This window comes from Sus scrofa, chromosome 2 (genome assembly GCF_000003025.6).
Source record: "Sus scrofa isolate TJ Tabasco breed Duroc chromosome 2, Sscrofa11.1, whole genome shotgun sequence".
Taxonomy (NCBI): domain Eukaryota; kingdom Metazoa; phylum Chordata; class Mammalia; order Artiodactyla; family Suidae; genus Sus; species Sus scrofa.
The window spans coordinates 11,585,744-11,613,093 of record NC_010444.4 but is presented as its reverse complement, the minus strand read 5'-3'; the positions used below and the strand labels follow the sequence as shown (position 1 = coordinate 11,613,093).

Below are 27,350 nucleotides of genomic sequence, written 5' to 3'. Positions count from 1 at the left end.
TATTGCATATATGTACCAAATCTTGATCCATTTATTTGTAGATGGACACTTAGATTGCTTCTACATCTTGGCTATTTTATTTTATTTTATTTATTTTTTTTTTTTAATTTTTATTTTTTTATTTTCCCACTGTATAGCAAGGGGGTCAGGTTATCCTTACATGTATACATTACAATTACATTTTTTCCCCCAGCCTTTCTTCTGTTGCAACATGAGTATCTAGACATAGTTCTCAATGCTATTCAGCAGGATCTCCTTGTAAATCTATTCTAGGTTGTGTCTGATAAGCCCAAGCTCCCGATCCCTCCCACTCCCTCCCCCTCCCATCAGGCAGCCACAAGTCTCTTCTCATCTTGGCTATTTTAAATAGTGCTGCTATGTACATTAGGGTGCAGGTATCTTTTTGATTAGTGGCTTTTTTTGGGTAATATTTGTTGTTTTATTTGAACCCGCTTCCTTTGTCCATGTGTCCTACCTGTGGCTTATATTACAGTCATTTTCTCTCACCTAAACTATATATCTTTTTCTTCCTTAAAAAAATCACTAGAGGGAGTTCCCATCGTGGCACAGGGGTTAATGAATCTGACTAGGAGCCATGAGGTTTCGGGTTTGATCCCTGGCCTTGCTCTGTGGGTTGAGGATCCGCGTTGCCGTGAGCTGTGGTGTGGGTCGCAGATGCAGCTTGGATCCTGTGTTGCTCTGGCATAGGCCGGTGACCACAGCTCCGATTAGATGCCTAGCCTGTGAACCTCTGTATGCCTTGGGGGCGGCTCAAGAAATGGCAAAAAAAAAAAAAAAAATCACTTGATCAGTTTACTTTCTACCTATTACTGTTATTTCTAGTATTTCCTTATCATGAAAATGGAGTGATGGATAGTTTGATTTGTAGGAAGAATGCCTTTGGATGTCTATCTAAAAACTTCTGCAGTTTCTCTTGTGGCTCAGTGGGTTAAGATCCTGACATTGTGTCTGTGAGGATGCAGGTTTGACCCCTGGCCTCACTCAGTGGGTTAAGGATCTGGTGTTGCTGCAAGCCGTGGCATAGGTCGCTAGTGTAGCTTGGATCTGGCATTGCTGTGGCTGTGGAGTAGGCCTGCAATGCTAATTCAACCCCTAGCCTGGGAATTTCCATATGCTGCAGGTGCAGCTAGCAAAAGAAAAAAGAAAACCCATATGCGTCCTTAGGGTATATTCCACGTGGTAGAATTGATGGGGAACCACAGGCGTGGATAATGATCTGACTTCACGGTCAGGCTCACCAGACACAAATAGGCTTTCATCTCTCTTCATTTGGCTTCATAGAAAGCTACTGGGTGGGAAACACCACAGGGTTCGTCATTTCCTTGGCAGGTCCAGCAGCTGCTCAACTAGGTGGCTTCCTTTGTCCCTTCACCCACGAGAGGTGTGATTGGCTGCTTTAGATGAGGGCCAGACGCTACAGAGAAGTTGCTGCCTTGGTGTCCCACCCACTGTTTACAGTGGGCTCCTGGTGTGGACCCAAGGCTGTCACACCAGTTTGAGGCTCCCCCAATCCAGGGGCAGTCCCACACAGCACATGAAGCAGAGACCACACCCCATATGGAACTTAACTCTGTAATTTTAAAGAAAATGGTACTTGGTGGAGGGGATGGAGATTGTCCCAAGATAAGCCTACATGGGCCTGACTTGAGGTTAATTTTCACTCACAACTCTTATGACTTCACCTGAATGGTCCTCTTGTGTCTCTCAAGGATATATGGAGTGTGATTTTTATACGATTTTTTTCCCATAAGAAGCTATATTCAAATTTTCTAAGTGCCCTCTAGGACAAAAATTTCTGAGTCTCCCTCTTTTGGATTCTTTGAACAGTGTCCACAGGATGTACTACCTCTACCTTCCAGGCTGTGGTTCCACCGACTCTGCTTGGTCAAGATCGCTTCTTACATTCTGATGAAGTGTCTCTGGGAACTGGCTGTCCTGTAACTAACATAACTGAGAAGGGGTATGAGTTTAATTATCTTGTCACCGAGTGTGGGATTCAGAAAGAGGTAAGAAGAACTGTGACCATTTCAAAATAACAAACTAACCTGCCCCCCCCCCCCCACCAAATAATCTTGCTGTGGCCACTGTGCTTAAGTCAGTGCAAGGCCAGAGATCTCATTTTTATGACACTTGGGTTTGGTACTTTTAGGATGGGAAGACCAATGCGACCCAGGAATTGGCCTTGAAGAGCTCTCGGCCCATTAGGAGACAGTGCAGTGTCATATATTTTATTATGACTTTTCAAGCACTCATAAATCTTTGGTCCTTAGATCTCCTAGAAACACCAAAAAAAAAGTATCATTTCCAGTTTTCATGTTAATACCTGAGCCTAAAAATGCTGGCAGTTTACCATAGGTCATGGAGCTCTCCAGCAGAAGGACTGAAATTTAGATATTGGTAACTACAGATTTACATTCTTTTGAAGAAGGCAATGGGAAATTGTGGATCACAATATATTTTAGAGATGGAAAACACTGGGAGGATTCAGAGGATGGAAAGATTAGAGAAAGTTGGATTAGAGGTGAATTTGCTGGTACCTTGTTGGTAATTTTTACATTTCCATGAATGAGTTTGGTCTATAATTGCCCTTTCTAATATGCTTTATCATGTTTCGGAGTAGTTTGAGTAAGATTTTTTGGTATTTATTTTTCTTTTTGGTTATCTAACTAGAATGAAGTTGAGTCCTAGTTGTTTTAATACAACTGTGGAGTGGGAAGAGAGCTAGGGAATGAATCCAGGTTTCCTGACAAGAACTTTCAAATGACTCAACGCTGACCTTTGGTGGAGAATGAAAAAGTGGGCTCTGCATTTTAACATGCAGTGGTTTTACACCGTGAGCTCGTGAGAAATATTGAGTGGAGAATAACTCCATGATCTATTGAGGGCATGTGTGTGTGTGAGCCTGCTATACAAACAGTTCTAGTTTCCTTCCATATACTTTCACATCCACGAAACATATTGATTCAACTTCTTTTTTGGAAGTTTGCATATTTCTATTTTTTTTTTTTTTTGGTTTTACGAACCTTTCCCACATTTCAAAGCATGACGTAAGAGAGAAAGCTAAAAACCTAAAAGGGGTAGTAGTCTGATTTTATGAAGTTTATACTGATTTTATGAAGTTTATACAGTTAAGTAAGATACTAAGAGAGATGCATGGAGATCAACTACAATGTTATTATGGGGACGACAAACCATGAAATGGAAAAAAAAAAAAAAAACCATCCTAACTACAGATTTCTTTAAAAGCTCTTTTCCTAGGGCATGAAAACTATATTTAAAGTGTTCACAGCATTTCAAGACCCTTTTGAAATTATGCTCCCAAGTATAGACTGGTATGTGTGGAATAATTTGGTTTAACAGTTTTGAAAATTTTCAGATTTCCAAAGTACAAACATACAAAAACAATGCTGATATTCCTTATTTTTAAATTTCTATTTCTCAATGAATTTATTACATTTATAGTTGTACAATGATCATCACAATCCAATTTTATAAGATTTCCATCCCACAACCCCAGTGAACCTCCCCCTTCCCTGAACTGTCTCCTTTGGAAACCATAAGTTTTTCAAAGTCTGTGAGTCAGTATCTGTTCTGCAAAGAAGTTTGTTCTGACCTTTTTTCAGATTCCACATGTCAGTGAAAGCATTTGATGTTGGTGTCTGACTGTATGACTGACTTCACTTAGCATGATAATTTCTAGGTCCATCCATGTTGCTAAAAATGTCAGTATTTTGTTCCTTTTAATGGCTGAGTCTTATTCCATTGTGTATATGTACCACATCTTCTTGATCTACTCCTCTGTCGATGGACATTTAGGTTGTTTCCATGTCTTGGCTATTGAAAAGAGTGCTGCAATGAACACTGGAGGACATATGTCTTTTCCAGTCATGATTTTCTCTGGATAGAGGCCCAGGAGTGGGATTGATGGATCAAATGGTAGTTCTATGTTTAGTTTTCTGAGGAATCTCCATACTGTTTCCACAGTGGCTGCACCAATTTACATTCCCACCAACAGTGTGATAGGCTTCCTTTTTCTCCACATCCTCTCCAGTACTTCTTGTTTGTAGACTTTTTGATGACCATTCTGGCTGGTGTAAGGTGGTACCTCATAGTGGTTGTGATTTGCATTTCTCTAATGATGAGTGATGTTGAACATCTTTTCATGTATTTTTTGGCCATCTGTGTGTCTTGTTTGGAGAATTGTCTGTTTAGATCTTCTGCCCATTTGTTGATGGGGTTGTTTGTTTTTTTTTGGTATGGAGCTGCAGAAGGTATTTATAAATTTTGGAGGTTAATCCTTGTCAGTCGTTTCACTTGCAAATATTTTTTCCCATTCTGTGGGTTGTCTTTTCGTTTTGTTTAGGGTTTCCTTTGCTGTGCAGAAACTTGTTTGATTAGGTCTCGTTTGTTTATTTTTGTTTTCAGTGTCATTACTCTAGAAGGTGGATCTGAGAAGATGTTGCTGTCATTTATGTCAGTGTTTGGCCTATGTTTTCATTTAAGGGTTTTATAGTGTCTGGTCTTATATCTAGGTCTTTAATCCCTTTTGAGTTTTTCTTTGTGTATGGTGTTAGGACATGTTCTAATTTCCTTATTTTCCATGTGGCTGTCCAGTTTTCCCAGCACCACTTACTGAATAGGCTGTCTTTTCTCCATTATATATTCTTGCCTCCTTTGTCATAGATGAGTTGGCTCTAGGTGTGTGGGTTTAATTCTGGGCTTTGTGTCCTGTTCCACTGATCTATATTTCTGTCTTTGTGCCGGTACCATATGTATGAAGTCCGGAAGCCTGATTCCTCCAGCTCCATTTTTCTTTTTCAGGATACTTTTGGATATTCTGGGTCTTTTGTACTTCCAAACAAATTTTGAAATATTTTGTTCGAGTTCTGTGAAAAATGTCCTTGGTAATTTGGTATGGATTGCATTGAATCTGTACATTGCCTTGGGTACTATAGTCATTTTGATAATATTAACTCTTCCAATCCAAGAGCATGGTATATCTATCCATCTATTTGTGTCATCTTTGATTTCTTTCATCAGTGTCTTATAGTTTTCAGACTATAGGTCTTTGTCTTTTTAGGTAGGTTTACTCCTAGGTATTTTATTCCTTTGGATGTGATGGTAAAAGGGATTGCTTCCCTAATTTCTCTTTCTGATATTTCATTGTTAATGTATAGAAATGCTGTCGATTTCTGTGTATTAATTTTGTATCCTGCGACTTTGCCAAATTCATGGATGAGCTCTAACAGTTTTCTGGTATAGTCTTTAGGATTCTCTAGGTATGGTATCATGTCCTCTGCAAAGAGTGATCATTTTACTTCTTCCTTTCCAATTTGGATTCTTTTTATCTCTCTACCTTCTATGATTGCTATGGCTCAGACTTCCAAAACTATGTTGAAGAGTAGTGGCAAGAGCGGACATCCCTGTTTTGTTCCTGATCTCAGTAGGAATTCTTCCAGCTTTTCACCATTGAGAATGATGTTGGCTGTGGGTTTGTCATATATGGCCGTTATCATGTTGGGGAAGGTTCCCTCTATGCCCACTTTCTGAAGGGTTTTTCTCAGAAATGGGTGTTGGTTTTTGTCAAAGACTTTTTCCACATCTATTAAGAGCATCGTATGGTTTTTATTCAGTTTGTTAATGTGGTGTATCACACTGATGGATTTGCAGATATTGAAGAACCCTTGCATCCCTGGGATAAGTCCCACTTGATCATGATGTACAGTCCTTTTGATGTATTGTTGGATGTGGTTTGCTAGTATTTTGTTGAGGACTTTTGCAGCTAAGTTCATCAGTGAAATTAGCCTGTAGTTTTCTTTTTTTGTGGTGTCTTTGTCTGGTTTTGGTATCAGGGTGATGGTGGCCTCATAGAATGAGTTTGGGAGTATCCCTTCCTCTGCATTTTTTTGAAATCGTTTCAGAAAGAGAGGTGTTAGCTCTTCTCTAAATGTTTGATGGAATTTGCCTATGAAGCCATCTGGTCCTGGACTTTTGTTTGTTGGAAGTTTTTTAATCACAGTTTCAATGTCAGTTCTTGTGATTGGCCTATTCATATTTTCTGTTTCATCTTGGTTTAGTCTTGGAAGATTGTACTTTTCTAAGAATTTGTCCATTTCTTCTAGGTTTTCCATTTTATTGGCATATAGTTGCATATAGTAGTCTCTTAAGATCCATTGTATTTCTGTGATGTCTGTTGTTACTTCTTTTTTCATTTCTAATTTTATTGATTTGAGTCCTCTCTCTTTTTTGCTTGATATGTCTGGCTAAGGGTTTATCAATTTTGTTGATCTTTTCAAAGAACCAGCTTTTCGTTTCATTGATGTTAATTCTATAGTTTTCTTTGTTTCTATTTCATTGATTTCTGCTCTGATCTTTATGATTTCATTCCATCTACTAACTTTTGGTCTTGTCTATTGTCTCTTGAGCTGCTTTAGATGTGCAGTTAGCTTGTTTATTTGAGCTTTTTCTTGTTTCCTGAGGTGGGCTTGGATTGCAATAAACGTTCTTCTTAGAATGGGTTTTGCTGCATCCCATAGGTTTGGGAGTGTGGTATCTTTGTTGTCATTTGCTTCTAAGTATTTTTTAATTTCCTCTTTGATTTCTTCATTGATCCCTTGGTTATTTAGTAGCATGTTGTTCAGTCTCCATGTGTTTGTGTTTTTTGCAGTTTTTTTTCTTGTTGTTGATTGCCAGTTGTATAGTGTTGTGGTCAGAAAAGATGTTTGATGTGATTTCAATTTTCTTCAAGTTACCGAGGTTGAATTTGTAGCCCATGATGTGATCAATCTTAGAGAATGTTCCATGTGCACTTGAGAAGAATGTGTATTTTGTTGCTTTTGGATGGAATATCCTATCAATATCTATTAAGTCCATCTGGTCTAGTGCTTCATTCAGGGCCTGTGTTTCCTTATTGATTTTCTGTCTGGATGATCTGTCCATTGCGCTGCAAGTGGGGTGTTAAAGTCCCCCACTCTGATTGTGTTATTGTGGATTTGTCCTTTTAAGGTTGTTAGCTGTTGCCCCATATATTGTGGTGAACCTATGTTTGATATGTAGATATTTAAAATTGTTATATCTTCTTCTTGGATTGATCCTTTGATCATCATGTAGTGACCGTCCTTGTCCTTTAAAATATTCTTCATCTTAAAGTCTATTTGGTCTGTTATGAGTATTGCTACTCCATCTTTCTTTTGATCCCTGTTTGCATGGAATATTTTCTTCCATCCTCACTTTCAATTTGTATGTGTCCCTAGAAGTGAAGTGGGTCTCTTGAAGTCAGCATATATATGGATCTTGTTTTTGTATCCATTCAGCCAGTCTATGTCTTTTGGTTGGGGCATTTAGTCCATTGACATTTAAGGTAATTATTGATAGGTATGTTCTTATTGCCATTTAATTAATTGCTTTGGATTTGTTTTTGTTGCTCTTTTTTCTTCTCTTGTTCTCTCCTCTTGTGGTTTGATGGCTTATCTTTAGTGTTGTATTTGAGTTTATTTTTCTTAATTGTGTATCAATTGTAGATTTTTGGCTTGCAGTTATTCTGAAGTTTTGATATGAGTCAAAGTGATATATGTATTTGATATATATGAGATTGTTTTAAGTTGTTGCTCTCAATTACAAGTTCATCTCCAGTGTCCTGCATTTGTACCTACCTCTTCTCATGATTTCTGATTTTTGTGGCCTAATTGTGCATGGATGATTTCGTATCTTTACTGTATATATACTTTTACTGGTGAGCCTTGTCATCTGTGGTATTTTTGTTTCTTGTTGTGGTCTTTTCTGCCTAGAGAAGTTCCTTTAGTAAGGCTGGTTTAGTGTTACTGAATTCTCTTGGCTTTTGCTTATCTGTGAAGGTATTGCTTTCTCCTTCAAATCTGAATGAGAGCCTTGCTGGGTAAAGTAATCTTGGTTGGAGGTTTTTTCCTTTCTTCATGTTAAGTATATGTTGCCACTCCCTTCTGGCCTGCAGAGTTTCTGCTGAAAAATCTTCAGATAACCTTATCAGGGTTCCCTTGTATGTTACTTGTTTCTTTTCCCTAGCTGTTTTCAATATTTTCTCTTTGTCTTTAATTTTGGTCTGTTTGATTAATGTGTCTCAGTGTATTCCTCCTTGGGTTTATTTTATATGGTACTTGATGCGCTTCCTGGATTTGAGTGAGGGGTTCCTTTCCCATTTTGGGCAAGTTTTTGGCTATTATCTCTTCGAACATTGTTTCTGTCCCCTTTTCTCTCTCTTCTCCTTCTGGTACCCCTATAATACGGATGTTGGTGTGTTTAATATTGTCCCAGAGTTCTCTGAGACTCTCTTCATTTGTTTTCAATCTTTTTTTTCTTTCCTGTTCCACATCTATAATTTCCACTAATCTGTCCTCCACCTCACTTATTCGTTTTTCTGCCTCCTGTATTCTGCTGTTTGCTGCTTATAGTGAATTTTTTTTACTTCGGTTATTGTATTTTGCATCTCTTCTTGTTTCAGTTTTATATCTCTCTTTGCTCAGTGTTTTCTGTAAGTTATCCATCTTTGCCTCCAGTTTATTTCCAATGTTTTGCATCATCTTCAGCATCAACAGTCTAAAGTCTTTTTCCTGGAGGCTGAGAATCTCCTGATCACTCAGCCTATTTTCTGGGTGTTTTCCTTTCTCCCTCATCTGAGTTAGAGTTCTGTCTTTTCACTTTTATAGGTTTTTGGTGTGGTGACCTTTTTACAGATAATGGAGTTGTAGCCTCTCTTACTTCTGGTGTCTGTCCCCCTTGTGGCTGAAGTTGGTACAGAAGCTTGCTTTGGGTTTCCCAATGGGAGAGACTCATGCCTGCCCACTGGTAAGTGGAGCTGATTCTAATCCCTCTGGTGGGTGGGCTTAGTCTCTGGATGGGATTAGAGGCAGCTGTGTGCCTAAGGGGTCTTTAGGTAGCCTGTTTACTGAGGTGTGGGGCTGTGATCCCACCTGGGTTGTTTGGCCTGAAGTTTCTCAGTACTGATGGGTGGGGCCAGTTTTTCCCAAAAAGTCCACCTCCAGAGAAAGGCACACTGCTGAAGATTCCCAAGAGCTTCGCTTCCAGTGTCCTTTCCTCACAACAAACCACGTTCACCCCTGTTTTCCCAGGAAGTCCTCCAAGAACTGCAGTCAGGTTGACCCAGATTCCAATGGAGACTTTGCTTTGCCTTGGGACCTAGTGCACGTGAAAGTCTGTGTGTGCCTTTTACGAATGTGGTCTCTGTTTCCCCCAGTCGCATGAAGCTCCTGTGCACAAGCTCCACTGACCTTCAATGCCAGATCCCCACATGTGAGTTGCTATGGGGCTCAGAACTCTCACTCCTGTAGGTGAGCCTCTGTGAGCCAGTTACTTTCCAGTCTGTGGGGCTTCCCTCCCGGGAGGTATGGGGTTGATTATATCGCGTATTAACCCCTCCTATCTCTTAATGTGTTCTCCTCTGTTTTCTGGAGTAGGATATCTTTTTTGAAGTTTTCCGGTCCATTTGGTTGAATATTGCTCAGCCTTTAGTTGTGAATTGTGTTGATTTTAGGAGAGAAGTTGAGCTCCAGTCCTTCTATTCCTCCATCTTAGTCCCATCTCCAATGCTGATATTCTTATGTGTACTTTGGTTTAACATTTTATCAAATCAGACTCTTTTTTGAATTTTATGACACAAAGGATCTCACCCTTAATGGTTTCATTTCTCTCAGATTTATATTTATTGTGAAGATATTTCCATTAAAGGGTAGCATCCAGAATTTATTTATCTTTAAAAACAAAAGGTAGCTCTTTATCACTTGGTTTAACTAAGAGTCATGGAACAGGGAGGGATATTTAAAAAATTTCTAAGTGTGCAATATAATGGTTTTAGTATATTTACAAAATTGTGCTATCATCATCACTATGTAATTCCAGAATATTTTTTCACCCCTAAAAAGCACCTCATACTCTTTCGCAGTAACTCAGTCTCCCCTGCCCCACTCTAATCTAATTTCTCTTTCTATAGATTTGAATATTCTTGACATTTCGTATAAATGGAATCATGTAATATGCTATCCTTGTGACTGAATTCTTTCACTTAGCATGTTTTCAAAGTTTATCTATATTATAGCATGTATCAATCCTTTATTCCTTTTTATGGCTGAATGATCTTTCATTGAACAGATATACCACATTTGAGTTGTTTCTACTTTTTGGCTATTATGAGCAGTGCTGTTATGAACTTTTGTGTACAAGATCTTGGGTAAATATACAGAAGTAAAATTTCTGGTTTATACAGTAACACTATTTAAAATTCTTAGGAACTGTCAGACTGTTTCCTAAAGTGCATTTTACATGCATTGTGTGAGGTTTCAATTTCTCCCATCCTTGCCAATACTTTTTTTTTTTTTGTCTTTTTGATTCTGGTAATCTTAATGGGTGTGAAATTGTATCTCAATATAGTTTTGATTTACATTTCCCTAATGACTAATGATATCGAATATTTTTATGCACTTACTGGATGAATTTCTTTAAAATTTTTTATTACGGTATCATGGACATTAACTTATTAGTTTCAGGTGTATAACATGATGATTCTATATATATGTGTGTGTGTGTGTATAATTACAAAATTATCACCACCGTAAGTCTAGTTACCTTGCATCACCACACATTGCTACAAAATTTCGTTTTCTTGTGATACAACTTTCAAGATATATTTAAAAGTATGCTTAAAATATTAAATACATTATTATTAACTACAGTCACTATGCTGTACATTACATCCTCATGACTTGTTAGTTTTATAAATGCAAGTTTTTACTTTTTTTTTTTTGATGGAATTCTTTTTTTCTTTTTCTTTTTAGGGTTACACCCTCAGCAAATGGAGGTTCCCAGGCCTAGGGGTCTAATTGGAGCTACAGCTGCTTGCCTACACCACAGCCACAGTAATGCAGGATCTGAGCCGTGTCTGTGACCTACACCACAGCTCATGGCAATGCAGGCTCCTTAACCCACTGAGCAAGGCCAGGGATCGAACCCTCAACCACATGGTTCCTAGCCGGATTCATTTCCACTGGGAAATCTGGAAGTTTTTACTTTTTGACCTTCATTTTGCCCACCCCCAACCTATGCCTCTGGCAACTACCAATCAGACCAACCACCAATAAGACCAGGCTGTTCACTGTATCTATGGTTTGTTTATTCATTTGTCTTTTTGTTTTTAGATTCCGTATATAAGTGAGATCATGCTGTATTTGTCTCTCCTGTGACTTATTTCATTTAGCATAATGTCCTCAAGGCCCACCCATGGTATTGCAAATGGCAAGATTTTATTTTTATGCCTGAATAATATTCATGTGTGTGTATTTTCTTTATCCATTTGTTCCTCTGTAGACACTTAGGTTGTTTCCATGTCTTGGCTATTATAAACAGTGCTGTAGTGAACCTGGGGGTGCAGCTATCTCTCTGAATTAGTGTTTTCACTTTTTTCATATAAATATCCAGAAGTAGAATTTGCTGGATCATATGGTAATTCTATTCTTATTTTTATATTTTTAAGGAACCTCTATACTGTTTTCCATAGTGGTTGACCAATTTGCACTCCCACCATCAGTGCACAAGTGTTCCCTTTTCTTCACATCCTCACTGACACGTAGTAGTATTTCTTGTCTTTTTGATGTTAGCCGTTTATCAGGTGTGAGGTGATATCTCACTATGGTTTTGATTTGCATTTCCTTGATGATTAGGGATATTGAGCTTTTTTTCATGGACCTGTTGGCCATCTGCATGTCTTCTTTGGAAAAATGTCTATCCAGACTTTCTGCCCATTTTTAAATTGGATTTTTTCTTTTTGTATGGGTTCTTTGCATATTTTGGATATTAACTCCCTATCAGATATATTATTTGTAAATATTTTCTCCTATTCAGTAGTTTGCTGTCTAATTTTATTGATGACTTCCTTCGATGTGCAGAAGCTTTAGTTTAACATAGGCTATTTTATTTTTATTTTTGTTGCCTCTGCTTTTGGAGTCAAATGCAATAAACATTGCCAAGACAAATCTCAAAACATTGCCTATGTTTTCTTCTAGGACTTCCATGATTTCAGGTCTTAACATTCAAATCTTTGATATATTTTTTGAGTTAATTTTTTTATATGGTGTAAGATAGTGGTCCAGATGCGTTCTGGTACATGTGGCTGTCCAGTTTTCCCAACACCATTTATTGAAGAAACTCTCCTTTTCCTATTGTATATTCTTGGCTGCTTTGTCATAAATTAATTGATCATATATATAATGGTTTATTTCTGGGCTCTTTCTGTTCTGTTTTACTAGCTATGCATCACTTTGCTAGTATTTTATTAAGGAATTTCGTGTCTACAGTTGTAAGGTATATAGGTCTGTGGTTCTTTTTGTGATGTCTCTAGTTTTTGTATCAGGGTAATACTGGCCTCATAGAATGAGTTGAGTAGTTTCGTTCTATTTTATTTCTTGGAAGAGTTTATGAGACTTTGCTACTACTTTTTTAAATGTTTTGTAGAATTCACCAGTGAAGCCATGTAGGCTTGGGCTTTTCTTTGTGAGTAGTGTTTAAATATTAATTCAGTAAATCTCCTTACTTATATAAGTCTACTCAGATTGACTGCATCCTGAGTCAAGTCAGATAAAGGCCAGTTTTTCAGGAAAACTTCCAGATAGCTCAAATAATGATACTTCTTGGGGATGAGGCTTGTAGGGAGTCACAAACTTTTCTGTTTGGGTTCTGCTAGGCTGTTGGTTTTCATGGCTACCACAGAACTGGGAGATGTGAATTGGCATGCAGAATGTCACAAAGCTCATTGTTCTTCCTGAGATTCTACCAGTAGTCCTGAATACATGCTCCTTGGATGGTTGCAAGCCTTAGGTTAATTTCTACAATTTTGAAAAACTTAAATCTGATAGTTTCTGCCAGTTTTCTTTTTGCCTTTAGTGTTTTTAGAGAAGCGAATTTTTGTTTTTGATTTTTAATCGAAGTATAATTGACTTACAATGTTGTGTTCGTTTCTGGTATACAGCAAAGTGAGTATATGTAACTGAATATATATATATATTCTGAATATATTTTTCAGATTATTTTCCATTACTGTTCATTACAAGATACTGCATATAGTTCCCTGTGTTACAGAGTAGGACCTTGTTGTTTATCTATTTTGTATATACTAGTTTGTATCTGCTAATCCCAAACTCCTCATTTATCCCCCTCCCCACCTTTTCCCCTCTGGTAACCATAAATTTGTTTTCTATGTCTGTGAGTCTCGTTCTGTTTTGGAAATAAGTCCAATTGTATCATTTTTTAGATTCCACACATAAGTGATATTTGTCTTTCTCTGACTTCATTTTGTATGATAGTCTCTAGGTCTATCCATGTTGCTGCAAATGGAATTTTTTCATGCCTTTTGAGGGCTAGCATTCCCTTGTATATATGCACCAAATTTTCTTTATCCATTCAACTGTCAGTGGACATTCAAGTTGCTTCCATGTTTTGCTATTGTAAATAGTGCTGCAGTGAATGTTGGGGTGCATTTATCTTTTCAAATTAGAGTTTTCCCTGGATATATGCTCGGAGTGGGATTGCTGGATCATTTGGTAACTGTTTTTAGAAGGAACCTCTTTACTGTTCTCTGTGGTGGCTGCACAAATATACATTCCCACCAGCAGTGTAAGAGGGCTCCCTTTTGGGAAATGAACTTTTGGTGATCTTTACTCTGTCTACTGGAAGTTGCTATTGAATACATTTTTAATTAAAGAGAAGTAAAGAGCACACAGTGTCTATTTTCCACATTTGATATATATAACTGATATACTTTTTTTTTTTTTTTTTTTTTTTTTAGGGCCCCACCTGCATGCAGCATGTGGAGTTTCCTAGGCTACGAGTTGAATTGAAGCTGTAGCTGCTGGCCTACGGCATAGCCACACCCGATCTGAGCTGTGTCTGCAACCTACACCACAACTCATGGCAACGCCAGATCCTTAACCTACTGAGTGAGGCCAGGGATCGAACCTGCAACCTCATAGTTGCAGGTTGATTTTCAGATTGATTTTCTTGCTGCGCCATGACAGGAACTCCCATAACTGATATACTTTTGACTAAAATAACAGTTCATGGAGTTCCCATCTTGGCACAGCAGAAGTGAATCTGACCAGGAACCATGAGGTTGTGGGTTTGATCCCTGGCCTCACTCAGTGGGTTAGGGATCTGGCGTTGCAGGTCACAGACGGGGCTTGGATCTCGAGTTGCTGTGGCTGTGGTAATAGGCTGGCAGCTACAGCTCTAATTGACCCCTGACCTTGGAACCTCCATATGCTGTGTGGCCCTAAAAAAAATTAAAAAAAATACAGTTCAATAGCAACATATTATTGAGTGTTATATTTCTATTAAATGTCCTTGAAACTCTTTTATTTACATGTGAATATTGTATAAATTAAGGGTCGAAAGATATTAATGCAGTATGACATTTAAACATGTGTAATAGCAAAAACTTAGGACATAAATGGGCTTATAAAGTTGTTCCTATGTTAGGATTATGGAAATTTTCACAGAGTGTTTTTGAATGTCCCCACAATAAGCCTGTATTCAGACAACACAAACCTCCAGTTATGGTTTTAAATAAAAGTGCCTCTCTAATTTTTCTGGCAACCTGGAACCTAGCCCTGTGGTAATGTCAAAAGGCCAAATCCCAGAATAAATGTATTAAGTAGAAGTAACTGCTTCTCACCTGGCCATTTGTGATTTCAGTTTCATGACTTCAGTTTCTACCAATGCAAACTAGTTGCATGCAGTTGGCATTTTCTTAGTGGTCTCTCTTGGAAACATTCTCTTCAGGCTCCATGGGGAGAGACTTTAGTATAAAGATCTTACATCTTGATCCATTTCTTGCATTTCATTAAAACTCCTGTGCAAGATGGTCTACTTCAATTAAAAAAATTTTTTTTTTATCCCATTAGGTTTTTGCCAATGGAGTGATTTTTTATTCAATTCTCTATTATAACATACTGCACAAAGGAATCACTGGAAAAGTTCTTTTAAGGTGTATTGTTTTCAGGTGAGTATGATGAGCCAGCTGGTTCCCAGTTTACTTTCTATGAACTACTTGTTAAAAGTAAAATGTTTTAGAGTTCCCTGGTGGCTCAGTGGGTTAAGGATCTGGCATTGTCTCTGCAGCAGCTCAGGTCACTGCCATGGTGTGGGTTTGATCCCTGGCCCAGGAAATTCCATGTGCCATGGGTGTGGGCCAGAAAAAAAAAAGGTAATATGTTTGGAAAGTGAAACTCAGTTTGGTTTAGGACCTGCAATGATTGGCATGCCCAGTCCCCTCAGTCCATGGAGATGCTTATCCACATCATCTGGTCATTGCAGATGGTCTGCTTGGATGTCCTTGGAGGGCCCTCACCATTCCTGTGTGCCACTCCCCTTGATTCTGTTCACTTGGGCCTTTGCTGACCCCAACAGGGCTCTAGGAGTTTACAAAGTTACCCCCACCTCTAAGATTGAGTGGGGTTTGAAAGCCTGGCTCTGTTGCCCAATTCAAGAATAAACTATGAGGAAGGAGTTGACTTTAAAGCTCTCTGGCAGGTTCTGCTGAGGCTTGGACTTTGACTGAAACAGCTCCCTTTGGTGAGCTTCACCTTCTTCTGCTTCCCCTGTTGCCTTACTGGGAACCCTCCTATAATAACCCCCCCCAAATATGCATCTCCTTGTTACATTCTGCTTTGGGGGAACCCTACCAAGAGAGTAAAATGGGGTCATGGAATTCAAACTTTGATGGGCTCAAGATCGTTAGGTATTGTTAGGAGATGGCAAGTCAGGACCTAAACACACCTTCTCACACACACACCAAAGATCAGGAGATGCTTGAAAAATAGGAAAGGTAGCAAAAGCATGCAGTGTCCACTCTTTAAAGTCAAAAAAAAAATCCTGACAAGTTGTGTATGATTCTTCTGCACAAGACCTCATTTTAAATTATTTTATATTTTAAAAAATTTAAATTAATGTATAGTTGATTTACAATGTTGTATCAATTTCTGCTGTATAGTAAAGTGACCCAGTCATACATATTTATACAGTATTTTTCTCATATTGTCTTCCATCATGCTCTATCCCAAGAGATTGGATATAGTCCCTGTGCCGTACAGCAGGACCTCCTTGTTTATCCATTGTAAATGGAATAGTTTGCATCTACTAACCCCAAACTCCCAGTCCATCCCACTCCCTCCCCACTCCTTGGCAACCACAAGTCTGATCTGTCTGTTTCTGTTTTGTAGATATGTTCATTTGTGCCATATTTTAGATTCCACATATGAGTGATATCATACGGTATTTCTTTCTGACTTACTTTCACTTCGTGTGAGAATCTCTAGTTGCATCTATGCTACAAATGGCATTATTTTGTTCTTTTTTTTTTTTTTTTTTTGGTCTTTTTGTCTTTTCTAGGGCCACACTTGGAGCGTATGAAGGTTCCCAGGAGAGGGGTCGATTGGAGCTGTAGCCGCTGGCCTACGGCACAGCCACAGCAACTTGGGTTCCAAACCGCGTCTGCAACCTACACCACAGCTCATGGCAATGCCGGATCCTTAACCTACTGAGCAAGGCCAGGATCGAACCTGAAACCTCATGGTTCCTAGTCGGATTCGTTAACCCCTGAGCTACAACAGGAACTCCTATTTTGTTCTTTTTTATGTATATATGTACCACATCCTCTTAATCCACTCATCTGCTGATGGACATTCAGGTTGTTTCCCTTGGCTATTGTGAATATTAGGCAATGAACATGGGGTGCAGGTACCTTTCTGAATTATAGTTTTGTTTGGATATATGCCCAGGAGTAGAATTGCTGGATCGTATGGGAGTTCCATATTTAGTTTTTTAAAATTTTGGTAATGTACTTAAATCCTGTACACCTGAATGGGAATAATTGGATTGAAAAATATTTTTAAAAAAAATTAGGGGCCTTGTTTAATATAGATACCATGACTCTATGGTTTTTGGGAAAATGTTCTAAACATTTTTATACTTTAAGGGTCAATGACACAACATTGTAAACATTGTGAATCAACTATTTTAATAAAAAATTTTAGAAAACACATTTGGTAGCAAATAATTTTAAATCATCATATTTGGTTTAGAGACTAAATATATGGTATAAAAATAGATTCTGCTTGGTTATAAGAAAAGGATCAATGAAGTTACATTTTTATTGTTCTAGCATTTTATTAATGGAAAATGTAAAATATCTAGGACTCTTGCTTTATGCTAATGAGAGTTGTTTTTGGATAACTTCTTCACAAGGCTATCGGCTAACATTCTCTGTATTAGGGAACAGCTTCTCCAATGATACGTCATTGGGAGGGAGAAGGGGAATTCCTAATAGCGTTATTGTCAAAATTTCATTCTTTTTTATGGCTAATATTCTGTCATGTGTATATGTGTGTGCGTGTGTGTGTATACTTTTTTCATTTTTTAAGTTTTATTGACGTAGAGTTGACTTACAATACTGTTATTTCTGCTGTACAACAAAGTGATTCAGTTACACAAATACACAGATCCATTCTTTTTCAGATTTTTTCTCATATAGGCAATCACAGGACATTGGGTGGAGCTCTCTCTGTTACAAGCAGTGTGCCACATCTTCTTTATCTATTTATCTGTTGAGAGTGGACTCTTAAAAAATAAAACATAACAAAACAGAAACAGGCTCACAGATAGCAGAACAAACTAGTGGATACTACAGGGGAGAAGGGTGGGGGAGGGTAAAATAGGTAAAGAAGATTAAGAGGTACAAACTTCTAGGTATAAAATAAGTTATAAGGATGTAATTTGCAGCACAGGAATATTTTATAACTTTGGAGTGCAATCTGTGAAAATATGCAGTTCTTTATAGATGGATTTTGTTCACGCAAAGCTAACATGCCATTGTAAGTCAACTATACCTTAATAAAATTTTTAAAAGATCAAGTAGGGGCAGCCTGGTGGTGGTGGTGAAGCTGCGGCTGTTGAAGTAGGGTAAATGGGAATGAGTAGAGCCAACACGAGATTCAATGGTTTACTTTTAAACTTAACCTGACATGAAGATTTTCTCTTCTTTAAAACTTGTAGCTCATCATTTTCAGACAGCATTCCAAGCACTACCAACAACAATCTAACAAAGTTCAAAAATGGCATTCCTTCTGCCAAGTCTCGTTCTTCCTGGAGCTTAACCAACCCTTGCCTGCTTGGCTTGCCTTGGATTCCATACTTCCAAAACCCCTCGGTGAGGATCCTGAGAACAGGCAGCACATGCTGGGGTTGGTAGGAGGGAAGAAAAAGCTCAAAACTCTGCTAATGAGTGCTTTTGTTTTAAATAGTGTTGATGTGATGTCTTACGTTACTTACAGCCACATATGGAAAACACTATCTCCATGGGTCTAGATATGTTCTGGTGTTATTGATAAGTATCCATTCATCCCAGTTATGTCAGATGAACTAATCCCCAGCCTAGTTTAAATATAATCTGATGATCAAACTGTTCACTTTAAACAGTACTCAGTTGCTGGGATAAAAGTTGTCAAGTGTCTCAATCTCTTGACCCCTGGCAGATGATAGATGCTCAATATTCAGTGGTCAAAGGCTTAAGTCAATGTATTTTCTGTACCAAGTGGCTCAGCAGCTACCCTGCAACTGTTAACTCCCTGTCTTTTTCTTCTGCAGGTAAAGCCACCCCATCAGTCACTTCTACTTAAAATGCCTCATCCTTGTGGTTCATAAGAGTGCCCCCATGGCTATGTTCTAGATTATTCTATAGCAATCTTGATAACTATTGTGATAGCAATCTTAAAGTTAATTTTAAATCCAGTCATCCTAGATTTTGGAAGTTTTTGGTGCCACCTTCTGAGAGGCCATCTAGAAGTTAGGGTTCAGATAAGTGCCTAATGTTTTTTTTTTTAAATGTGTTCCTTTTATTTTTTATTTATTTTTAAAACATATTCCTTTTAAACAAGTGGCAAAATAGCTTTTGCATTTCTCTTAAGATAAGAAAGATGTCTTTCTTAGTTTTTATGGGGAGGTGATTTTACAAATAAAACATGCTGTGTCTTTGTATCTATACTTCTTGATGTCTGAGTGGTAACTTCAAAATAAGGCCTAAGCTGGGAGGTGTGTGGAAGGGCCATTTGTTACCCACACAGCCATTACTAGCTGTTCAATAAACTACTTACAGAGGAACTGCTAGTTTATGTATGGTGACACATTCACATTCTTTTAGTTTTACCTCATATGGTGAGTGAAGATGAAATTGGAAAAAAAATAGTGGATATAAAGGGCTTTCAGAAAGATGAGTGGTTACACCTGCCACTTAATTAAGCTCTTCTTCACACCAGGAACCCTCCCTCAAAATTAGCTATTGTATTAATGTGCTCCTTTTGAACCAATTTTGAGCTTTGAACCCTTATCTCAGAGTCTGATTGCATTCAGATTATATGCCTCTTAACTGGTTGTATGGCCCCGGGGCAGGTTATTTAACTTCATGTATCACTTGATCACTTGTAAAATGGGAGAAAAATATCTACCTCCTAGGACTATTTTAGTGACTAAATGAATGCATTTATGGAAAACTTGGAGAACAACCTATGCTCCGACTTTCACATCTATGGCTTCTTCATTGTGTAAGCTACATAGGTCTGTCAATTTAGTACTATTAGAGATGAGGTGCAGAATATTTCTGGTATGACATCACTGGTGAAGTTTTAAAAATATGCAGGCGGGCTGTATTTGCACAGTGAATGCTATCTCTATGAGTATTTAGTGAAAGTGTACAACCATGTGTGGAAATGTTGGTTATTACCTCGGCGGATGGAAGGACAATGGCATTAAATAGGGGCACATGGGGCGGGTGGAGGTGGCCACTGTAATTTTTTTGGTGAGGTCAGGCTGTGGTGTGCAGCAGCTTGATGTAGATCTCAGTTCCCAGACCAGGGCTTGAACCCGGGCTGTAATGGTGAAAGCAACAAATCCTAAACACTAGACCACCAAGGAACTCTCTCCACTATAATGTTTTATTTCTCAGATATATCTGAAACAAACACATAAAGTGTTAAAATCTGGTGGGGCTATGAATGTTCTATCCTTCAATTTTCCAGTTGTTTGAAATATTCTTTTTTTCTTATAACTGACGTCTTGGGTATAGAGCCTGAATTACATTGACTTGTATAAGTCTGCACTTTTTACAAAGGGTTTTTTTTTTTTTTTTTAAACCAAATTCCTTTTCCAAATAAGAGAACAAAGCCTAAGAGGTGGAATTGTCAATGTTTGCTTTGCTAGCAGGAAGCAAAACCAGAACCTAATGGAGTCTTTTATGTTCTAATCTCCCATGGATGTTCTTGGCAAATGTAGGGAGAACTGGTCTATTGTTTAGCAGTTTTCTGCATTGTGGACAAGTCATGTTTTCAATTCAATGGAAACATAATCCCTTGCTGTTAATAACTATTAAAGCTTTCTTAAAGGAATTAAACTGTGGTGGAAATACACACCATTGGGTCAATAAGGAGATAAGAGTACAAAGCCTGACCACATAGCAGGCCTATGGCTTTTGGAAACATCGATAGTAGAACATTTATTTACCTTTCTCCAAGGTCAACAGAAAGAGGTTAATCTTCATTCTTACATTCTAGGAACAAGACAAATTGGTGGTGGTGGGGGGGGCTAAGTTTTCAATTTCTTATTTGACAACACTTTCTATCAATTGATCTCTGAAGTTAATTAGCCCAGAATTCACGTTGGAGGGTGGGATTCCACCAAGGTTACTTCCATAGCAGTCTAGGCTGGTCCTATAGGTCTTAGTCCCCTTAGACTTGCCCTCCTGGAAGGATAAAAGCCTTCATGTTTGTTACATCTTCTCCTAGTGCCCCGGAGGGAGATAGATGCATAATAACCAAATCTTTCTGGAAGACTCACCTTCAACCTGAAATAGTGACTTCAAGTGCATAATCCAAGAACCTTATCCATCAAAAGCTTTGTGGCATCCATAAATTGATTCCACAGAAGCCCTTATAAGTCGGTCGATCCATGTATGACACTGTATCAGGAATTTCAAAGATCCCTGAGAAGAATCAGGTCCATGACGACTGAAAGCAGCTGTTAAATTGTATGGGACCTGCATACACTTTTTAGTCCTAGACTTGTCATAAAAATGTTCCTTTGCAGAGGCTGAGTGAGTGCTGTAGAAGTTTTCCCTTGGTAGATAACTGTTAGCACCTGAGCATGGGTCCAGGCCTAAAATCAAGCAAGGCTTCCTAAACCTTCACCTTCTATTTCCTGAATGGTCTATTCTGGGAGTGTCGCCAAGATTAAGGCCTCTCTGTGGTTAAGGAGGCTGGTTCTCCTTAGTCCCTTAATTTTTACTAGTTCTGGGCTATTGTCAAAGAGGTGAGAAATATTGGACTGTTGGTAACTTGTACAGTAGGACCTTGTTGGTTATCTATTTTACATGTAGAGTGTATATGTTTACTCCCCACCTCCTAATTTATCCGTCCCCCACCCTTTCCCTTTTGGTAACCATAAATTTCTTATCTATGTCTCTGAGTCTCTGTTTTGGAAATATGTTCAGTTGTATCTTGTTTTTTAGATTCCATATATAAGTAATATTATATCTTTCTCTGACTTCACTTACGGTAATCTCTAGGTCCATCCACATTGCTGCAAATGGCAATATTTCATTCTTTTTTATGGCTGAGTAATATTCCATTATATATATATGGAATATATAAAAAAATACGTATATCTCACACCCTATTTATCCACTCATCTGTTGAGAGACATTTAGGTTGCTTCCATGTCTTGGCCATTGTAAATAGTGCAGGGTGCACGTATCTTTTTCTTTTTCTTTTTCTTTTCTTTTTTTTTTTTTTTTTTGGCTGCACCTATGGTATTTAGAAGTTCCCAGGCTAGGGATCACTTTGTGCCACAGCAGTGACAACGCTGGATCCTTAACTGCCGCACCATATGGGAACTCCTGTGTTTCTTTTTTTAATAACTAATTTATACAAACTTGTCCCCATTTAATATATACAACTTGATGAGTTTAGAGATAAATATACATTCATGAAACTGCAATCTATACCGTAAGCATATCCACCCACCCTCTTTAGTTATTGCTTTTTGTGATAAGAACATATAAGATCTGCCCTCTTAGCCAACTTTTAAGTATATGATGTGGTATTTTTGTTTTTGTTTTTTTAGGGCTATGTTCATGGCATATGGAATTTCTCAGGCTAGGGGACAAATTGGAGCTGTAGCCACTGGTCTATGCCACAGCCATGCCAGATCCAAGCCGCATTTGTGACCTACACCACATCTCATGGCAATGCCAGATCCTTAACCCACTGAGCGAGGCAAGGGATCGAACCTGCAACCTCATGGTTCCTAGTTAGGTTCATCAACCACTGCGCCATGCCGGGAACTCCTAGATTCCTCACATAAGTGGTGTCATACAGAATTTGTATCTGTGTCTGGCTTATTTCACGTGGCATTATATTCCTCAAGTTCATCTATATTGTCACAAATGTCAGGATTTCCTTCTTTTAAAAGACTGAGTAATTGTATATAATTTTCTTTATCCATTCATCCATCAGTGGGCTCTTAGGTTGCCCTGAGGTCTTGCCTATTGTAAATAATGCTGACCCTAATTTCAATTCCTCTTGAGATAACACACACACAGAGGTAACATTGGTGGCTTACCTTGTGGTTTTTTTGAGGAACATCCATACCGTTTTCCACAGCATCTGCATGATTTTACCACCAACAGTGTACAAAGGTTCCCTTTTCTCCACATTTTTACTGACGTCTCTTGTATTCTGTTGATAAAATTTTGTTGCCTTTTGTTTAGCCATCCTAACTGATGTGAGATGATATCTCATTGTGGTTTTGATTTGTAATTCCCTGATAAGTGAGGCTGCTTATCTTTTCATATATCTCTTGGCCATGTGGATGTTTTCTTTGGAGAAATGTCTATTAAGTTCTTTCACCCATTTTAAATTGGGTTATCACTATTGTTATTGCTGTTGATTTGTATGAATTCCTTAATATGTTTTGAAAATTAACCATTTTTTAGATAGGTGGTTCGAAACTTGTTTTCCCATTCTGTAGATTCTTTCCCCATATAGACTATCACATTCCCACTAACAGTGTAAGAGGGTTACATAAATGCTAGAGAGGGAGCAGGGAAAGGGGAACCCTCTTACACTGTTAGTGGGAATGTAAATTACATTATTAGGTTCCCTGTGTGCCCACTTTCTGAAGAGTTTTTGTCATAAGTAGAAAAAGTCCAAAGCTTTTTCTACATCTATTGAGATGATCATATTTTTTTCTTCAGTTTGTTAATGTGGTGTATCACACTGATTCGTGGATAATGAAAAATCCTTGCACCCCTGGATAAATCCCACTTGCTCATAGTGTATGATCCTTCTGCTGTGTCATTGGATTCAGTTGCAATATTTTGTTGAAGGTTTTTGCATCTATGTTCAATCATCAGTGATACTGGCCTGTAAATTTTCTTTTTTTTTTTTTTCTGGTATCTTTGTCTAGTTTTGGTATGGGGTAATGTTGACGTCATAGAAGGAGTTTGGAAGTATTCCTTCCTCTTCAATTTTTTGGAATAGTTTCAGGATAGGTATTAACTCTTAATGTTTGAAGAATGTGCCTGTGTAGCCATCAGGTCTTGGACTTTTTTTGGGAGTTTTTAAATCATGTTTAATTTCAGTACTGTAATTATAGCTTCAGGTCTTATATTTAAATCTTTATTTCGTTTTCAATTAATTTTTGTGTATGGTGTATGATGGGACTCCAGTTTTATTCTTTTTTTTTTTTTTTTTTTTTGTTGGTCTTTTTGCCTTTTCTAGGGCCGCTCCTGTGGCACATGGAGGTTCCCAGGCTAGGGGTCTAATCGGAGCTGTGGTTGCCAGCCTACGCCAGAGCCACAGCAACGCAGGACCCGAGCCATGTCTGCAACCTACACCACAGCTCACGGCAATGCCGGATCCTTAACCCACTGAGCAAGGCAGGGACCGAACCCGCAAACTCATCGTTCCTAGTCGGATTTGAGCCATGATGGGAATTCCCCCAGTTTTATTCTTTTGCATGTGGATTTCCAGTTATCTCAATGCCATGTAAGTCCTAGAGAGCTACTGTACACCACGGTGCCTAGAGGAAACAATACTTCATTTTGCTGAAAGAATAGATCTTAGGCTAATTGTTCTTATCATACCCACAAAAATAAGAGAATGGGAGGAAAAATTATGTGCAAAGCTGTTTTTTAGATACTATTAAGAGAAAGATAATATGTATTCTTGTATTTAAACATTAATTTTTTAAAAAAGTTTTTGGTTCACAGCAAAATTGAGAGGAAGGTGCAGGAATTTCCCATATACCTTCTGCCCCGACAAAGGCACAGCCTCTCCATCATCAACTCCCCCAGCAAAGTGGCACATTTGTTGTGACTGTTGTGTCAATGTAGATTCATCATACGTGCCCAAAGTCCATAGTTTACCTTAATGTTCACTCTTGCTCTGCATTCTGTGGATTTGGACAAATGTGTCATGACCTGTACCCACCATTAAAGTATTACACAAAATAGTTTCACTTCCCTAAAAATCCTCTGTGCCGAGCCTATTCCTCCCTTCTGACTCAATGGTAAAAGTTCTGGCCTTAATTATGGCCCGGGGACATTATGTATCCTGCTCGGGGAAGAGGGCTTGGGAATGCTGGCACTCAGTTCCTGTTATAATACTCCACTCACCTCAACCTTCCCCCTCCCTCACTTCCTTCCTTCAAGTTTATTGAATTGTAGTTGACTCTCAGTGTTGTGATAATTTCTGCTGTACAAAGTGATTCAGTTATACGTATACACATATCCATGTATTTATTTTAAAAAATTTATTGAAATGTTTACAATGTTGTGTTAGTTTTTGTTGTACAAATGATTCATTATATATATACTTTTTTTCATAGCCTTTTCCTCCATAAGATTTATCATAGAATATTGAATATAGTTCCCCTGTACTATGCAGTAGGACTTTGTTGTTTATCCATTCTATATATATACTAGTTTGCACCTGCGAATCCCAGACTCCCAAACCATCTCTCCCCCTTCTCCCCTCCTCCTTGACAACCACTAGTCTGTTCTGTCTGTCTGTCCTCACTCTACTTTAGCTACTGAGCTCCTTGCCATTATTGAATAGGCCAGGTATGCTCTGCCTTCAGACTATTGTGCCTTAATGTTCCATCTGCCTGGAATTCTCACTGCCCCCTATTCTTCTATGGCTGGCTCATGTGACAACTTCAGATCTATGCTTAAAAGTCACTTTCTCAGAGAGGCCTTCCTTGACTGAGGAAATTATTTAAAATTTTACCCCATGTACAGCTCTAAATCTTTCATAGTGTTTATCACCATCTAATATGATCTATCTTTTGCTTATTTTTTATTGTCTGTATCCCTTCATTACAGTATTAACCCTCTTGAGATTATCCACCCCCCCACTTCTGTATCTCCAGTGGTAAGAACAGAGATGTGTAAGATATTTCATTCATTCTAACAAGCACTTTTTTTTCTGTATAATAAGACTCATCCAAATTTTAGAGGCTTTATTACCAATGGCATTGCAATTGGCCAATGGACAGGTGTGGTGTAGCTGTGATCACTTGTGCATGAATTTAGTTGAAATTTTTGTTGACATCCCCTGGTAAGATCAAAGAGGGTCAGCCTGGAAATTTGAGACATGGGGGTTGCCAATTGGAAGGCAATTCTAGAGATGAGAATGAGCACCCTTTTAAGAGATATTTGCATTATCGATGCTTGTGATGTCTCAAAGGATGATAAGTATGTGGGAAAACGTGATCTTTGTTGATTGAATCAAGAAGTAATTTACAACAGTTAGACTCATTATGATAATGTTTTATTATTACTTTAACCTGGTATCTTTTTTACCTTTGCTTTTGTATGCAGCATAAGAGTGATATGATTAAAAATGTCCACACAAACTCTTATAACTCTTATAATGTGCATAGATTAAGATTATTAAAATTAAGTGATGAAATGTGTCAGATATATCATTAGTCTTATTGGTCCATAAAATAATGGTGTATCTAAAGTTGTAGGACTCTTAAGTTTCAAGGAAAAATTGAAACAGATGTTCAATTTTGTAAAATGAGTAAAGAAAATTTCACCCCGTCTTGTTTGTTTTTCCTCCAAAAGCCTCTCATGGCTCCTTCTAAACTATTAAACAGTGCCATCTGCAGGGAGTGCAGCTTATGACATGGAGTTTGGTAAGTCCCCAGACAAGTCAGTATTTGTTTTCCTTCCCCAGGTGTGGCTGCATGTTCTTGTCTATTTGGGAGGGGGCGGGGAAGAGTCCTAGTCTATGGTGAGGAAGAATTAAGATCTAGGTATAGGGAGTTCCTGTTACTGCCTCAGTGGAAGTGAATCTAATAACCATGAGGATATGGGTTTGATCCCTGGCCTTGTTCAGTGGGTTAAGGATCCAGCATTGCTGTGAGATGTGGTGTAGGTTGCAGAGGCAGCCTGAACCTGCTGTGGCAGCTGTAGTTCTGATTAGACCCTTAGCCTGAGAACTGGGAACATCCATATGCCACAGTGTGGCCCTAAAAAGCAAAAAAAAAAAAAAAAAAAAAAAAAAAAAAAAAAAAAAAAATTATAAAGAAAAGTCCTGAGCCTTGAGGTATTTTCAGTCTAGTGTGAGAGGCTGTCTTTTCTTCCAGCAGAATTCTTTATCCTCAAGAAACAACCCACCAACCAAGAAAATCTTTTCTTTTCTTGAAAGTGATAATGTATGATGCTTACTTTCTCTGAACACGGGGAAACACACTGTGATTTTCCTTTCTGGTCAAATTCTTCCCTTTCTCATGTATTAATGAAAAATGTTTGAGTGTCTTCCCAATGCCAGACTCCGCTTTTAGGTCCTAGGGGATGGGCAGTTAGCAGGAAATACAAAGCCATCAAACTCACGGAGCTGGCTTTCTGGCATAAAAGGTAGGTGATCAACATATAAACAGATAAATGGTAATTTTGTATCACAGAAAATGCTTTAAAGTGAGAGTGGTATAAGACAGGGAAAGGCAGGGGTTAGAAGCAGGATGCTCTGGATGAAAGCATGCCAGCCACAGGTGCTTCAGGGAGAGGGCAGTCCAAACTAAAGGAAGACAAAATGCAAAACCCTATTTGGAAGAAAGCTTGGCATTGCTCAAGGCACAGAAAGGAAGTCAGTGTGGCTCATAGGTAGACAGACTTGACCTTTCTGAAAAGTGCAGTGACCAGGATTTGATGGATTAGATATGAAGGATGAGGGAATAAA

General features: G+C 38.3%; 1 protein-coding gene across 4 annotated transcripts in view; it reads left to right on the top strand.

Moving 5' to 3' along the window:
• Positions 1-27,350, top strand: part of LOC102158414 (placenta-specific protein 1-like) — a 62,871-nt gene that overhangs the window by 24,849 nt on the left and 10,672 nt on the right. For 3 of the 4 annotated variants that reach the window (XR_002341481.1, XM_021082989.1, XM_021082990.1), the window contains 4 exons: positions 1,849-2,027; positions 14,961-15,058; positions 18,109-18,262; positions 18,700-19,095. Coding sequence is in view for 2 of the 4 variants with exons in the window: in XM_021082989.1 (XP_020938648.1) it covers positions 1,849-2,027; positions 14,961-15,058; positions 18,109-18,262; positions 18,700-18,756 (488 nt within the window). In the remaining 2 variants the exon portion in view is untranslated. Of the gene's footprint in view, positions 1-1,848; positions 2,028-14,960; positions 15,059-18,108; positions 18,263-18,699; positions 19,096-26,233; positions 26,305-26,955; positions 27,029-27,350 lie in introns of those variants that run through there. The other variant, XR_002341480.1, reaches the window with a different exon arrangement.